Consider the following 16729-nt stretch of genomic DNA (forward strand, 5'->3'; position numbering starts at 1 on the left):
GAAATATATCTTGGTGATACTGATTTTTTTTCTTTTAATTAATGGGAGGAAACTAAAAAAATACAAAAGTAGAATTAAAATTCCAGAGGGAGCAGTCAGGAACACAAATGATAAGAGAGAATAACAGATGTGAAAAACTACTCAAAATAATATCCCAGAACTCAGAGAAGAAAAAAATAATGGTGCAATGAAATAAAAGATACTAAAAACAGAGAATAAAAATCCAACATATAATTAATGAGTGGTCACACACACACACACAAAAGATAACACAACAGATTACATAAAGCAATTTTCAAAGTTAGAGAAGACAGATTTAAAGAGTTTATGTGTACATATTGAAAAAGCATATCTAAAAGCACTTGCTGGCAACATTTTAAAATTAAAATGACGAACAAAAATTCCTTAAGAATCCAAGCAGAGAAAAACTGATCCAAAAAATGTCAAATATCAGTAATCTATTTTTTTAATTTTTTTAACATTTATTTATTTTAGAGAGAGACAGAGTGTGAGTGGGGGGAGCAGCAGAGAGAGAGGGAGACAGAGATCTGAAGCAGGCTCCAAGCTCTGAGCTGTCAGCACAGAGCCCAACATGAGGTTTGAACTCATGAGCCCTGAGATCATGACATGAGCTGAAGTCGAAGGTTTAACCAGCTGAGCCATCCAGGTGCCCCTAAATATCAGAGTAATCTAAATTACCAATTACCGAGAAATGTATCCAGAAATTTCTAAGAGTAGTGGAAGGACCAAACAAAAAATTATTGCCTTAAAAATATGGGATACATGGGGCGCCTGGGTGGCTCAGTTGGTTAAGTGGCCGACTTCGACTCAGGCCATGATCTCGTGGTCCGTGAGTTCGAGCCCCGCATCGGGCTCTGTGCTGACAGCTCGGAGCCTGGAGCCTGTTTCGGATTCTGTGTCTCCCTCTCTCTGACCCTCCCCCATTCATGCTCTGTCTCTGTGTCAAAAATAAATGAACGTTAAAAAAAAAATTAAAAAAAAATATGGGATACAAATTGTTTAAAACAGTGAAACTATAGGAAAATCTATTCAATTAATTTATAATTCTATAAAAAAACTATCAAGACTGTATAAGAAAAGGTTAGACAGATCACGCTGATAGACTGAATATACAATGATCATGTATAAACATGAACTCTAACCTATAACCTGCAACTAGCAGCCCAAGAAATCAACTCATGATCTGTAGTAACCATCCAAGGAAGCACACCTTCTATTACTATGTTAGGTTTGTAGAAAGTCAGACCATCATCTCTAGTAATGGTGCAGGAAGTCAAACAATAATACCTGAAACCATTCACCCAAAATGGCCAGGACATGATGAAATAAGTAACAGCTTCACTAAATTTTGTCCCTGCTTCCACTTCCAACTTAGAACCTCTCAGAGAAAGCCAAATGTGCACTATACCAACCAAGTAGGATGACCCTCTTCTAGTAAGTTTGCCCACAGCTTTGCTATGCCAACTGTTTCCATTTAGGGCATACCTGAATCCTCTTGTTTTCTCCTATAAAACTTTCCTATTATCCTGCCTGCTTTTAAATTTCTGCCAAATACAAGTAATGGTGGCTGACGCCCTCGCTATAACAAGCTTTGAATAAATAGCCTTTACTTGTTCTCATTTGGTTGGTCCTCATTTATTTCTACTTTTGAATATAGATGTATAATGATAGTCAGTTTTAGAAAACTGAATGTGGTAGGGTATAATCACAACATATGATGACCAAGTAGCATTTATTGATAGCACAAGGGTCATTTAGTATCAAGCTAAACCAAAGAGCATATGTGTGGAATACACATATACAGAATTGCTACAAAGGGGCGCCTGGGTGGCATCATCAGTTAAGCATCCAACTTTGGCTCAGGTCATAATCTCACAGTTTGTGAGTTCGAGCCCCACATCTGACAGTGCAGAGCCTGCCTAGGATTCTCTCTCTCGCTCTTTTTGCCCTCCCTCACTCTCTCTCAAATTAAATAAATAAACTTAAAAAAAAAAAAGATGTGTTCTCATGTCTATCCCTCTCAATTTAAGGAGAAAAGCATTAATGAGAGCAAACTTTTTCTATTACTTTTCAGATGATCTTTTCTTTTTAATGTGGTGATTTTTGAGTCCTTCTGGCTTTTGAAAATCTGGTCTCATCTATATAATATTTGGCAAAAATTTTTTGGCCCTTCTGGAATGACACATGTTTTTCCTCATTTTAAAATTCTATTGGTATCTCAATACAATCTGGGAGAGAGATACGGTTGGATAACCATTGCTTATGCATTTTCCCCATAAGTTTGATGCAATTTTATTTTCAAAGTACAAAACACTGGCTAAAGACTTCTTTTGAAAAAATTTTGAAAGTAGGCACTGTCATAATTAAGAAAATATAAATAACTGCCAATACACTGAAAAGTTAAGAACAACTAAATCAAAGTCCAAAAAAAAAAAAAAAAAGGAAAGAGTGAAAAGAAACTACAATGAGGTATAAAGTTTAGAAAACAAGCTAAGAGACAGAAAATTAAACATGTAAATTCTATCAATAAATAAAAATCAGTTGAGCTCCTTAGTTTGACTTAATTCCATAAATATTTATTGAGTATTTAATACGTGCCAGGTACCACTAAGCCCTGAAGAGTTAGTGGTAAACAAGATTAACGCGGGACCTCTACTCCTGAAGTTTAGTATACTGGAGAGAGTATTAAACAAGAAATGACAAAAGTGATGTGTGTCATCAAAAGAGAAGTTCAGGATGAATAAAACACCTGTCAAGTGTTTTCTAAAGTACTATCATGGTGAAGGCCATGAACACATTATCACATACATTAACTTTTTCTTCATCATCACTGATAAGCTATACATCAGCCAGCATCACATTTCATACTGAAATACTAGAAAGAAGCACTGTTAACATAAGAAATAAGACAAGGATGACTGCTGTCATCAATAACAGTTTTATACATGTTCTCACCAAGATAAAAGGTACAAAGAACAATTCAAACTTATGGGAAAGAAGCAAACTGATGAAATGTTACTTATTTCAAAGAACTAAAAGAAGATGAAGACTTTCAAAAGCATTAATTCAATATCAACACTATTTTAGGGCATGCACTCTATGCCAAGGACTAGGTTAAAAAAATAATAGCACAAGAAGTTTTCAGTATAGTAAGTGAAAACAGATAAGAAACAATTACTTTACGATGTGGTTAAGAGCAGTACAAAGAACTAACACAGTTTTATGATAATAGGGAAGCCAACTAACCCTTATGTAAGTGCATCAGGAAAAGGCTTTCCAGAAGACGTCAAGACAAAACAGAGCCCTGTAGGATAAAACTGCATGTATGGGAAGATCTTTCTGAACAGCAGAATTTTCTCTTTAAAAGTGTAGGATGTGAGGCCAGGGAAATAAAAGCAAAATAAACTGTTGGGACTATATCAAAATAAAAAGTTTATGCACAGCAAAAAAACAATCAACAAAACTAAAAGGCAACCTCCTGAATGGGAAAAGATATTTGCAAATGACATTTCTGATAAAGGGTTGATATCCACAATACATAAAGAACTGATACAACTCAAAACCCAAAAAGCAAATAATTCAATTGAAAACTCAGCAGAAAACACGAATAGAAATTTCTCCAAAGAAGGCATGTAAATGGCCAACAGACACATGAAAATGTTACTCATCAGCAGAGAATTTCAAATCAAAACTACCATGAGATATCACCTTACATGTCAGAATGACTAAAATAGAAAACACAAGAAACAACAATTGTTGGCAAGGATGTGGAGAAAAAGGAATCCTCCTGCACTGTTGGTAGGAATGTAAACTGGCACAACCATTGTAGAAAACAGTATGTACATTTCTCAAAAAATTAAAAATAGAACTACCCTGTGATCTAGTAATCTCACTACTGGGTATATACCCAAAAAATACAAAAACACTGATTCAAAGGAATATATGCACATCTGTGTTTATTAGAGCATTATTTGCAATAGCAAAATTATGGAAGCAGTCAAGGTGTCCATCAATGGATGAATGAATAAAGAAGAGTTGATATATATAATGAAATATTATTCAGCTATGAAAAGAAAGATTGAAATCTTGCCATTTGCAACAACATGTATGGAGCTAGACAGTATAATGTTAAGCAAAATAAGTTAGAGAAAGTCAAATATCATATGATCTCACTCATATGTGGAATTTAAGAGACAAAAAAAAAAAAAAGAACAAAAGAAAAAAAAAAAGAGACAGAGACAAACCAAGAAAAAGACTCTTAAATATAGAGAACAAACTGATGGTTACCAGAGGGGAGGGGAGTGGGGCAATGAAGGAAATAGGGGATGAAGAACTTAACATAATGAAAAATAAATTAAATGATTAAAAAAAAATCAGTTTAAAAACAGAGGCCTTGGTACATTCTGTGCATTTTAAAGCAATTAGTATGGCTGAATCATACTAGTTCAATCATAAAAGAAATTTAGACTTTCCCCAGAAAATACTGGCCAATGATGAAAGGACCCTAAGCAGTGGAGTGGCATTATCACATCTGTGTCTTACAACTGTGTTCAAAAGTTAGAAGTGCATATTTAGGAGTTATTGCAGTAATCCTGGTGACAAATGGCTGTGACCACCACTAGGATAGTGGCAATGCTGGAATGTAGGAATAATAAGGCCATAGAACTTATAGACGTAGAGAGGAGCAGGCAATGAGAAAAAGAGTTAAACATAATTCTGCGATGAATGGTGGTTTATCCCATTGAAATAGGAACACTGGGGGCAAAGGATTATAAATGTAATGACCCGAACTGTAAATGTAAAGATAATAAATTCTGGTGGGTCATGTTGAGTTTGGGATACCTGTGCAAAGTTCCAACTGGTAATTTCCAGTATACAGTCAGAAAGATGTTTGTGGATCAGCATTGTGAGTCATTAGTGCATGCAAATGATACTAAATTTAGCCCTGGGGATTGAGATGATCACTTAAGGTGAGTAGGTTAAGACACCTCCCTTTTCTCCCCACTACCAGTAGACCCAGTGGCACAAAACCATTTTTAAAACATTTTTATTAACCCATTTTGGATGTATAGATAGAAGTGATGAACGGGCTTTAGAACCTATAATTTAAATATTGGCCCAGACAATAGGTAAAGTTGTTTGTACCAGTTAGTTATTCTCTCCTGAGATTTGTTAACTAAGGTTGAACAGATCGCTGGATTTCAGAGTGTAGGATCTTAGCATAGAAGAATTTTCCCTAGGAACACATAACTAGAAAGAGATTATCATAACTAGAGAAAACATTCCTCTCCATATACATTCTTATCTATTGAACATGATCTGAATTTTCTTTAGAGATAGGGAAACAGATTAGCATGAATTGGCTCACGGATACTGTCATTAGCATATTCTATGAGGAAGGAGAATAACAATGAGCTAGATACTGTTCAGGGCAAGACAAATGAGGTCTTTCTGGTTTATGGCCAATTATGATTAATTCGTGTAACAATGATTATACAGTGGCTACTATAAGCCGGGCATTTGGTTAAAAACCTGGGATTCAGTTTTGTCTCCTAGGAGATCACAGTCTATTATTTAACTAGAAAATAGACTTAAGAGTATTAGTTCCCCTTAACTAGGTGCTTCGTCAGCTAAAATATACATCACACTTAATTATTACTAAGAATTTTAATAAGCATGATAAGAAATCAATCTCTAGTTTCAAAGAACTAAGAGGTCAATTGCTTTCAAAGAAACAAAAGTTAATTTAATCAATATTTCTCTCATTTTGAAACTTTGTCTGAAAAAATTTGAACAGCATCTTTGGTCCCTTTGGCCCTTTTACTGTGGTGCTATTCCACATAGGCCTTGTTCTGGGAGATGGTGATTGGCTTTGCCGTGGTTTCCCAGTAAGTGGCTGATGATTTTTACTACATATAAACTCAAGCCAGGAGACCCCTGGAGGCAATCGGTGGTAACTAAGCACCTTAGTGAACACACAACCTGAGAGAGTAGATGTGGTAGACTCTTTGGAAGGAGGGGGTAAAGAGGGCACAGTTGAAGAGGAAGAGGAGGAGGAAGATGATGAAGAGGAGGAGGAGGATGTAGAGGATGAAGAGGATGTAGGCAGGGACTGCGGCTCAAAATTATTACTTTTCTTCACATAAAGTAGCCAGTCAATAGCCTGGGGCTGTTGGCTTACAACTCTGTCTTCAGAGGCTGCTGTCAGCCCTTTGTTCTTCCTATTTAGCTCCTGGGTGATATCAGGTTCAGATGTAGAGAGAATTTGTATCTTTTCCATTCCTTCAGATTTGTCTTCAGGGATTTCATCAGGCTGATTTTCTTTCACCGAGGATGGAAGACCAGATGAGGGAGAAGTCTCTGGTATGGAGAGGAGAAAAACTAATTTCACTTCTATTCCCCTCTCAGAACTGAGCTCAGGTGTTGGGATGACAAATAGCGTTGCCCCATGAGGATCTTTCCTTCCCGTAAGATGGTTACATTGAGATTTTATGCAGGAAGCACAAGCTAAACATACCATATAATTTGATGAAAGTCGGGGACCAGGATGAGGATTTGGCCTTCCCCTCATTCTTCGAAAGAGAATATGCCTACAGAGATCCCTCTGGATTCTGGTCTTGGAGAGAGAATTGACAATTTTATTTACAACATCATCAGGGACACTTCCACCTTTAACAATGCAGGGATGAATATAATCTAAACTCCATGAAATTTCTTTATTTGATGCTGTCTTTGCACAAAGATCAAAGCTGCCTTTATTCTGGAATCGGGAGCCCAATGTTGAAGGAGCTATGCTCCTGATAAAGTGTTTAGAGCTTGATAATGATTGACCTGAGACATTTGGTTTATACTGGGGTGAAGATAAATCTGTGGCCCTGTATTTGTCATTTGGTGAAGAGGTATTCTGAAACTTGGAGTGACAAACCGGTGAGCTGAGGGTCCTGAAGTCCCGATTAAGTGTAAGCACTGTCTGAGATTTAGGTGGGAACAATGGCAAACTCTTAGTCTGGTGGACAGAATGTGCTAAAGGTGATTTCCTTGGTTTTGAATGGGACAATGGTAAGCTCAGAACAATGGAATTAGAGCTCAATGCAGCTGTTGTCTGAGGTCTGGAGTCAGATAATGGTGAGCTCAGAGCCATTTGATTGGATTCCAATGAACATGATGACTGAAGCAAGTCATGTATTTGAGATGTAGAGTTGAGTGATGGTGAGCTCAAAGATCTTCGATTGTGCTCTAATAAAGATGTCCAAAGGCCATCCAATGAAGATGTTTTCTGAGGCTTGGACTGTGGTAATGCTGCGCCAAGCACTCTTTGATTAGGTCCCAAAGAAGATGATTTCCAGAAGACATCTAGGGAAGGTGTTTCTTGATGTTTGGGGGGAAATAATGATGAACTTGAGACTCTTTGATTAGACTTCTGTGAAGGTGATGTCCAGCAAAAGTCTCGGGAAGATGTAGTCTGAGGTTTGGGGAGGGGTAATCGTGAGCTCAAGTTTGTTTGACTGGACTCCAGTGATGAAGATGTCTTATTAAGATCAAGTGAAGGTGTTGCCTGGGATTTATGGTGGATCAAAGGTGAGCTCAAGGCTCTCTGATTAGGCCACAGTGAAGTTCTCTGGTGGGGGTCTAGTGCAGGTGTGTCCTGATGTTTGGATTGGGATAATGGTGCTTTTGGAGCCTTGTTATAGAAACCCTGTGAAATTGTGTCCTGAGACTTGGCAGAGGGCAATACTGAGCAGCTCTGCACCAACTTCTTAGAGTTAACTGGAGGTGCTGCAAGGTGATTACTATGGGATTGCACTCTGACTACAGGCAGCTTATTGGGTTGATTTCGTTTTTCACCTGTGTATTGATGTGTCAATGAATTGGTTGTGGCTGGTTGGTAAGAGTATTCTAATGGCACAAATTGTTGATCATAATATGCCAAAGGCTCCATCTTGTGCTAGTGGTAGAGGTCTTTTTGAAAGCAGCTGGCTTGTGGGATATTTTAGTAACTGAGTCTTTTAGCTGGATTCCATGGACAAAGAATATTTTTAAACAAATAGTCTTTGGTAGTTTCCTACTTCTATCTTGTTTCCTCTCTGTTAATTCTCAAATATTACAGAGTGTCTCAAAATTGAGGTATAGATGAGGTTGAAAAAATTATCACCATTTGAGATTCTCCTCTATCTTCTCTTTCATTCCCTAGAGCTTTCTCTCTCTCTCTCTCTCTCTCTTTTGAGGAAATAATGCCTGTTAATAAAATAGTGAAGAGAGTTAAGAAGAGATCCTGATAGGGATATTAGTTTTCTCAAACAATTTGTTGTAGTGACTAGAGCTTGGGCTTTATGTTAAATCCAAGTCAGCTACTCTATGTGTAACTTTTGAATTAAACTTTCTAAACCCCATTCGTATATCCATAAAATAAATGGATATTTAATTTACTGAGCTAAAGACTAAATAAGATACAAAATGAATAGCATTGTCCAGGATATAATAGATGCTCAAATAAAAGGTAATAGCCATTTCTGGTACTCTTTTATTGATGGCTTAAGTAAAAAAAAAAAAATCCATGATAAGTTTGTTGCATGAAATAAGAAAATCTTAGAGAAAAGTGAAATCGAAGTGCTGAAATGTTGGTTTTCAATTTAGATTCAATTACCTGTTGTTATCACCTTTTAGCTTATTTCCAAAAGTCCATAATTCTAGTTGAAAGTTTACCTTTCATACTGTTCTTATTTTTCACCAATGTATCTTTTGAAACCATTGACTACTACCTTTTAAAACGAATGTCTTTGTTCATGTTTATTATTTTTTTTACTCTGGTGATCTCCATTCATTCTCTCATTTCTCTCCAGGCCTTCACTAAATTATTTTCTTTTCCTCTCACCTCAATATAGTGCTCAGTGTTTCATCACCAGGTCTCTTCCCTTTTTGTTTTATTCCTATGCAATCACACTAGTTGTTTTTATTTAAAAATGAACTATAGAAACTTCACAAAAAAACAGAAATATATAGCTAGCCGAAAGTGACGCAAGCTCAGAAAAGATAGATGTGTTGCTTTTTAAAAGATGACACATAATAGAACATGACACTATTTTAGTGCATTTTCATGGCCAAGGGTTTGTTCTTCAGGTTTTAAGGCTAAGACACATGATATGACAAAAAACTGATAGTGATTGTAACAGATCTTAGGATCATCCAATAAAGTCATTAGCCCTAAGGCCGTTGAAGATGGGAACTGTTCAACTTTGGTTTCATGATCCTTTCTTATGCTTCCATGACTTACCAACCCAATTTCTGATGGACAAATTTGTTCTTCATATATGCCACCTTATCCAATTAATTAACTATCAATTCTATTACTGCTAGAAGGTTTTCCCCTACATCAAGGTGTCTTTTCACTTAATTTTATGTACATCTATTTTAATATACTCTTATCTTATGTACTCTAATCTTATGTACATCTATTTTAAAATATGTCTTGTTGATATCATAATTCACTTGTTTTCAAGTCATGAGTCATTCCTTGTGGAATTCTCCAAGTACCAACAATGTTATTTACATGCCATTGACTTCCTAATCTTTTGTCTCTAGTGCTGGTTTCCTCTTTAGCTTCAAAACTATATTTTCAACTAATAATCAGACTTCTCTACCCCAAATTCCCAAAGACAGTTCAAACACAAAACACATAAAACTCAATAAAGTTACTTCTTCTTCTGGAGAAATCTTTTTCTATGTCTTCTATCTCAGTGTCTAAAGACTAGTTTTCTAATTCAGAATCCTTGAAATTATCCTGGACAGCTTCACATTCCAGAACAATTTACATACTAATATTGGCTGATCTTACCTCTTCCACATCTTAATTTACCTTTTCCTATCCAAAGCCACTATTTCAGTTTATACAATAGGCATATCTTGTGTAGACAAATTTATTACTAAATTAACTTCTATATATCTTTCCTCCATGACCTCACTCACTCTCTTCCATCTCTTCTTCCGGACACTCAAGAGGAAGTTTTTGGTATTGAAATACAGATCTTGCTCATCTGAGGATTTCCTTTGCTTTGCTTATATCTGTAGGAGTAATAAGCATTGAATTGAAGTTATTTGTGGTTGCTGGATTTTGTGTGGTGTGATTTGACACCCAGTTTTTTAAAGACAGCGAAAATGGTACATTCCACTGTGTGCTGTTTGGCACCCTAACATGCTTCTAATTGTTAATACAGAACAACTTCATGACCTTGAGGTATGCAAAGATTTCTTAAACAGAACACAAAAAGCAGTAACTATTAAAAATTGATAAATTAAAACTAAGAGCTCCCAATTATCAAAATACACCATATTTAGAAAGAGTAAACGCAAATCAAAGAATGTGAAAAATATTTATGATACATAATATCTGAAAAATAGGATATGGATATTATCATAGAATATTACATACACGATAACCTCTGCATGTTGCTAAGAAAAAAATACAGTTTGAATCATGTCAAAAACATGGCCAACCACTTCACAAATGAGGATATCCAAACACTAGTGCTAAAGCTCAGCCTCACTGGAGACCAGTGAAGTGCATACTTAAAACACAGAGAGGTACTACAACACATTATCAGACTAGGACTAAAGTAAAATAAAATGAAATAAAAACAGACAAAGTCAAGAATTTGTAACTATGTAGATTAATTAGTATTTATACACACACACACACACACACACACACAATTACATTTCATACCTAGGTATAATCCAATAAGCATATCATGAGTGAATATTTGCACCAAAATACATGCCATAGGATGTTCAGTGAACATTATTCAGAGTAGCTCAAAACTAGAATTAACTGTCAATCAGTAGCAGAATATATAAATAAGATATGATATATTCATTCAATGAAATACCAAACAACAATGAAAATTAGCAGAAAGTCTAGCACCATGCAACTACATGGATGAATTTCACTTACAAAATGTTGAATGAAAAGAATAATATGCACAAAAAATACCTTAAAATTTTACATATGAAAGTAAAAAATAAGGTCATACTAACTATGATCTTAAAAGCCAAGCTAATACATTTGGAGAGGTACAGATTAGGAGAGAACAAAACTTCTAGAGTGGTGGTAATATTCTGTTTCTTGACCTGGATGATGGTTGTATGGGTGAACTCATTTTGTGATAATTGAGCTCTAACACTTACACTATGTGTATTTTTGTATGTTTCTTAACTTCAATAAAAAGTTAAAAAATACATAAGTTGATGCTAATTTGAAAAGACACATCTGAAACAAAATTGCACTGAAAGGTGAAACATTAAAGGATGAACCAAGATCTGGCACCCAGATGTAATGAGAACTTGAAAAAAAAAAAGAAGTAGAAGAATGTGATGTGGAAATCCTGCTATCATATGTAGAGGAATAAAGAAATTCAAAACAAATGGAACTAACAAAAATCTATTTGAGACAAAAACCAGAGAAAAATAGCATTTCTGAATGTTTTCCACTTCACAGCACTAACACAGCAAATGGCACTCTCATTTTAAAGAATGTGTTTTTCTGTAACTATGGAAGAAAATGAATACCACTTAAGAAAAAATTAACCCACAAATAGTCTTTGTGCCCAAATTGTCTTTACAGTTGGGTTCTTTCAAACTTTCAGTGAAATGATTCACATAGTGTTATATAACCCTTTTCAGAATATAATAAATACTGAAATAGTCTAAGTTTGTTCTGTGAAATTGCTGTACATAATTCTAATATTAAACTGTGACAAAAAAATTCAAAGAGAAAAATAAAATGTCACTAATTTCATATGCAAAATTCCTAAATAGAATAAAAAATTTAATTTAACATTACAATAAAGTAACAATAAACTATCACCAACTGGATCTTATTCATACAGTGTAATGATTTATTAGTAAACATTATAATTCATCATGTTCATAATTCAAAATAAATACTAATAGATGCTCAAAAAGTCACTTTATAAAATCCAACCTCCCCTCCTCATAAAACCTAGTAAAGCTATTAAGAAAAAACTAGTTATTTAATGAAGACAAACTTCAATCTGAAAGCACAATTAAATCATTCAGTTGATATTGAACTATGAGCTAGTCCCACTATAGGCTGATAATAGACAAGCATATTAATCATGAAGTCACTATTACACTTTAACATTATTTGGGAAGATCTAGCCAATGTAATAAAGAAAAAAAAATAGGAAAAAATCTAACTATTGAAAAGGTGAAAATTATATTATCTATGTATATTATATGATTAAAAATTCTATTTAGAATAAAGAAAACCTGACTGAATCGATAATATATTAAAATTCAGAAAGTTCAATGAAATCAGTTTACTAAATCTGTATATATGAATCAAGAATTTTTCTAAATGTCAACACTTAACAGGATATATGATGACCATAGACACTTTATATATAATTTGTTCTAATAATTCAATAAAAATACAAATATCCTATTGCAAAAATGAGCAATTACTTGAAAATTTTATAGAGAAGAAATACAAATGCCTAGTAATCAAACAAAGCCAACAGTTTACTGCATCTGCTTCTTTTGTATCTTTCAATTCTTTTTCCAATGCACAGATGCTCCGTGCTCCTTCATTCTACTTCCTTTTTCAAAACATGTTTCGAATAAATAGAAAAATTACCATTGGAAATTTCAGTAACCTTTTCATTAATGGATAGAAACAAGCAGAAAATCAGTAAGATTTTGTATTTCAAGATTTGAAAAGACACTATCAATTAACTAGACCTAATTGATATTCATAGAACATTTCACTCCAAACATTCTTCTCAAGTGCACATGGAATATGCACCAAAACTTTGTAGACCATACAACAAATTTCAATAAATTCAAATGGGTTTAATCATACATAATATGTTCTTGAATTTGGCAATGAACGTAATTATAATCAATAACAAAGAATATATGAAAAAATAACCAGACATTTAGTATAAAAGAATATATTTCTAAATAACCCATGGGATAAAGAATTCAAAAAGGAAGTTAAGAATTATTTTGCAATAAATTAAAATAAAAATAGGCTATATAAAAATGTGTAGGATGCTGCTAAAGCAGAACTTATGAGGGGGATATATCTGTAGCATTAAATAACCATATTAGAAAAGAAGAAAGTTTTCAAACCAAGGACATTAGCTTGCTTGTTAAGCAAAGAGAAAAAAAGAATATTAAGCCAAAATTAAGTAGAAAAAAAATATTAGAAGATAAATTAATAATATAGAAACCAGGGGCGCCTGGGTGGCTCAGTCGGTTAAGCGGCCGACTTCAGCTCAGGTCACGATCTCACGGTCTGTGAGTCCATGAGTTCGAGCCCCGCGTCGGGCTCTGGGCTGATGGCTCAGACCCTGGAGCCTGCTTCCGATTCTGTGTCTCCCTCTCTCTCTGCCCCTCCCCCGTTCGTGCTCTGTCTCTCTCTCTCTCTGTCTCAAAAATAAATAAACGTTAAAAAAAAAAAATTAAAAAAAAATAATAATATAGAAACCAGAAAATCAAGGGTACCAAAAGCTGGTTGATTTCAATAAAACTGAAAACATTTAGTCAGACATGTCAGGAAGGAAAAAGGAGAGAGAAATAAGTTACAAATACCAGGAATGAGAGGTGATATTACTACCAACTGTACAATATTGAAAAGAATAATAATGTAATACTATGAATATTATGCCAATATATTAGACAAGTCAGATGAAAGAAACATACTCTTGAAAGACACAAACTGCCAACACTCACTCAAAAATAAATTCTAAAACTAAGGATCCCTATATTTATTAAAGACATTGAATTTCAGTTTAAAACCTTCCCACAAAGAAAACTTCAGACTCTGATGGCTTCATTGGTGCACTATAACAAACATTTAAGGAAGAAATAATTCCAATTCTGTACATACTCTTCTAGAAAATTAAAATGGAAAATTTTCTTCATAACTCATCCTATGAGTCAAGTACTACCCTGACACCAAAACCAAACAAAAGCATTACTAGACTAAAAAAAAAAACAAAAACAAAAAAACACTGTATACATATGTTATTGAGATAAATGCATAAATCCCAAACTTTTACCAAGTCAAATCCAACAACATAAAAAAGATAATCCACTTTCCCCAAATCCATGGTCCCAATCTTATCACAAGAAAACATCAAACAAGCCCAAATTAAGAAAAATTCTATAAGATATTTCACCAATACTCCTTAAAACTGTCAAAGTCATGAAAAAAAAGGGGGGTAAGATAGAGAAATTATTACATACTAAAAAAAAATCTAAACATAATAACTAAATGCAATGTGGTATCTTGGATTGGATCCTGGATCAGTAAAAAGACATTAATGGAAAAAATGGTGAAATTCTATTAAAATCTATAGTTCAATTAATAATATTGTACAAATGTTAATGTCTTTGTTTTGATAAATGTGCAATGGTGATGTAAGATGTTAACATTAGGAAAATCTGAGTGAAGAGTTAGAATGCAAAACAGCTAGAATAGACAAAACAGCTTTGAAAAAGAAGAAAATTGGAAGGCCAACATTACCTGACTTCAAAACTTATTCAAAAGCAACAACAGTTGGGGCGCCTGGGTGGCTCAGTCAGTGGGGTATCTGGCTTCCACTCAGGTCATGATCTCACGGTTTGTGGGTTTGAGCCCCACATCGGGCTCTGTGCTGACAGCTCAGAGCCTGGACCCTGCTTCGGATTCTGTGTCCCCTTCACTGTCTGCCCCTCCCCCACTCACACTCTGTTTCTCTCTCTCTCTCTCCCTCTTCCTCAAAAATAAATTTAAAATTTTTTTTTAAAAAAGCAACAACAGTCAAAATGGTCTCTATGGGCATAAAGGTAGACCAGATCAATGGAACATGAATAGGAAGTTCAGAAATACACCCACATATATATGGATAGATGATTTTTTTTAGAAGGTGTAAAAGCAATTCAGTGGAAAAGTATCCTTCCAAATGATGCTGTAATCATTGGATTTATATCTGCAAAATGTGTGTATGTGTGTGTGTATATATATACATATATACACACACACATACACACACACACACATATATATATATGAAATTCGACCCATACCTCAAATTATACATGAAAATCAATTCATAATGGGATTACAGATCTAACATAAAACCTCAATTTACAAACATTCTAGAAGAAAAGATAGGAGAAAACCTTTGTGACTTTGAATTGGGTACAGATTTTTAGATGTGACACCAAAAACAATGAATAAAAGAACAAATGAATAAATTGAACTCCACCAAAAATTAAAAACTTCTGCTCTTCATAAGGCCCCTTTGGGAAAATGAACAGGTAAGCTAAAAATGCAGGGAAACATGTGCAAAAATATCTGACAAAGCACATGTTATCAAGAGTATACAGAGAAATCTCAAAACACAAAAAGAAAGCAAGTGATCCAATTAAAAAAAAAATGGGCAAGATATTTGGACAGCTCTCCAAAGATGATATGTGAATGGGAAATAAACACATGAAAAGATACTCAACATCATTAGTCATTAGGAAATGCAAATTTAAACCACATGAGATACAACTAAATACCTATTAGAGCTGCTAATTTTTTTTAAGTTCACCTACTAAGTGTTGACAAGAATATGGAAGAAATGGAACTCTGATACACTGCTGGTGGGAATTTAAAATAGCCCAAGAGGTACCTGGGTGACTCAGTTGGTTAAGTGTTTGACTTCAGCTCAGGTCATGATCTCACCATTCATGGGTTCGAGCCCTGCATCAGGCTCTGTGCTGACATCCTAGATTCTCTGTCTCCCCCTCTCTCTGCCCCTCTCCAGCTTGTGTCCACTCTCTCAAAAATAAATAAACATTAAATAAATAAATAAGTAAATACATACATACACACATACATACATATATACATAAAACAGCCCAAGAAGTTTAGAAAATAGTTTAACCATTTCTTAGAAAGCTAAGTATTGCATGTATCATACCATCCAGCCATTCCACTCCTAGTATTTATCCAAGAGAAAAGAAAGTACACATCCATAAAAAGACCTGTAGAAATATGTTCGCTGAGCTTTAGTTTAAAAGTCCAAAACTGAAAATTATCCAATGTCTTTCAGCAGGTGAATTAATCAACAATTTACAGTAGCCTCATATAATGGAATACCACTACTTCTAATCTCAGGAATCCCATCTTCAGCTGAGAATTTAGGAGCAAAATTATTGCAAATTGATAGGCAAAAAAAAGTATATGAAACAAAAAGAGTACGACAAACCAACCTCATTTAATATCTCAAATGTAAGACCTCTGAACAAAGACAATTCAATGAGGTAAATGCTTTGTGTTCTCAATAAACCATCAAAATAGAAATATGTGTATGCTCCAAGTTTAAAAAAAATCAAAAAGGACTCCAGAAAACCCATACAATAAAAATATAAATGCATAGATTCCTTAAAAATTGGTAAAGATTGGTTTGGCATTTATAAATAGTATTCTTGGTGTACATATAGATTACTATTCCAGCAATTTCAAATTGAGTTAATAAAGCATGCAATAATTGTTTATTTTTTTAAAATTTTACTCTAGAGTAACCTAGCATTATTTGTTTTCATCTGTTTAATTGTTTGGTGTCTCCTGTCTGCCAAACTCTCAACATCTAAAATATCCTTAGGCCTATATCATTTTTATAACTCAGAAGATTTGAATTTAGAGAATTTCTTG

At 34.4% G+C, this 16729-nt stretch overlaps 1 protein-coding gene across 5 annotated transcripts in view; it reads right to left on the reverse strand.

The window, feature by feature from the left end:
• Positions 1-5052: 5052 nt before the first annotated feature.
• Positions 5053-16729, reverse strand: part of CSNKA2IP (casein kinase 2 subunit alpha' interacting protein) — a 262755-nt gene continuing 251078 nt past the window's right edge. For 3 of the 5 annotated variants that reach the window (XM_058731695.1, XM_058731697.1, XM_058731698.1), the window contains 2 exons: positions 9985-10080; positions 5053-8256 (listed from right to left, as the gene is read on the reverse strand). In XM_058731695.1, coding sequence (XP_058587678.1) covers positions 5768-7960 — 2193 coding nt within the window. In that variant the 5' untranslated portion in view covers positions 7961-8256; positions 9985-10080 and the 3' untranslated portion in view covers positions 5053-5767. The remainder of the gene's footprint in view (positions 8257-9984; positions 10081-16729) is intronic. The other 2 variants (XM_058731696.1, XM_058731699.1) reach the window with 1 other exon arrangement.

The sequence above is a fragment of the Neofelis nebulosa genome, chromosome 5, assembly GCF_028018385.1.
Source record: "Neofelis nebulosa isolate mNeoNeb1 chromosome 5, mNeoNeb1.pri, whole genome shotgun sequence".
Classification (NCBI taxonomy): domain Eukaryota; kingdom Metazoa; phylum Chordata; class Mammalia; order Carnivora; family Felidae; genus Neofelis; species Neofelis nebulosa.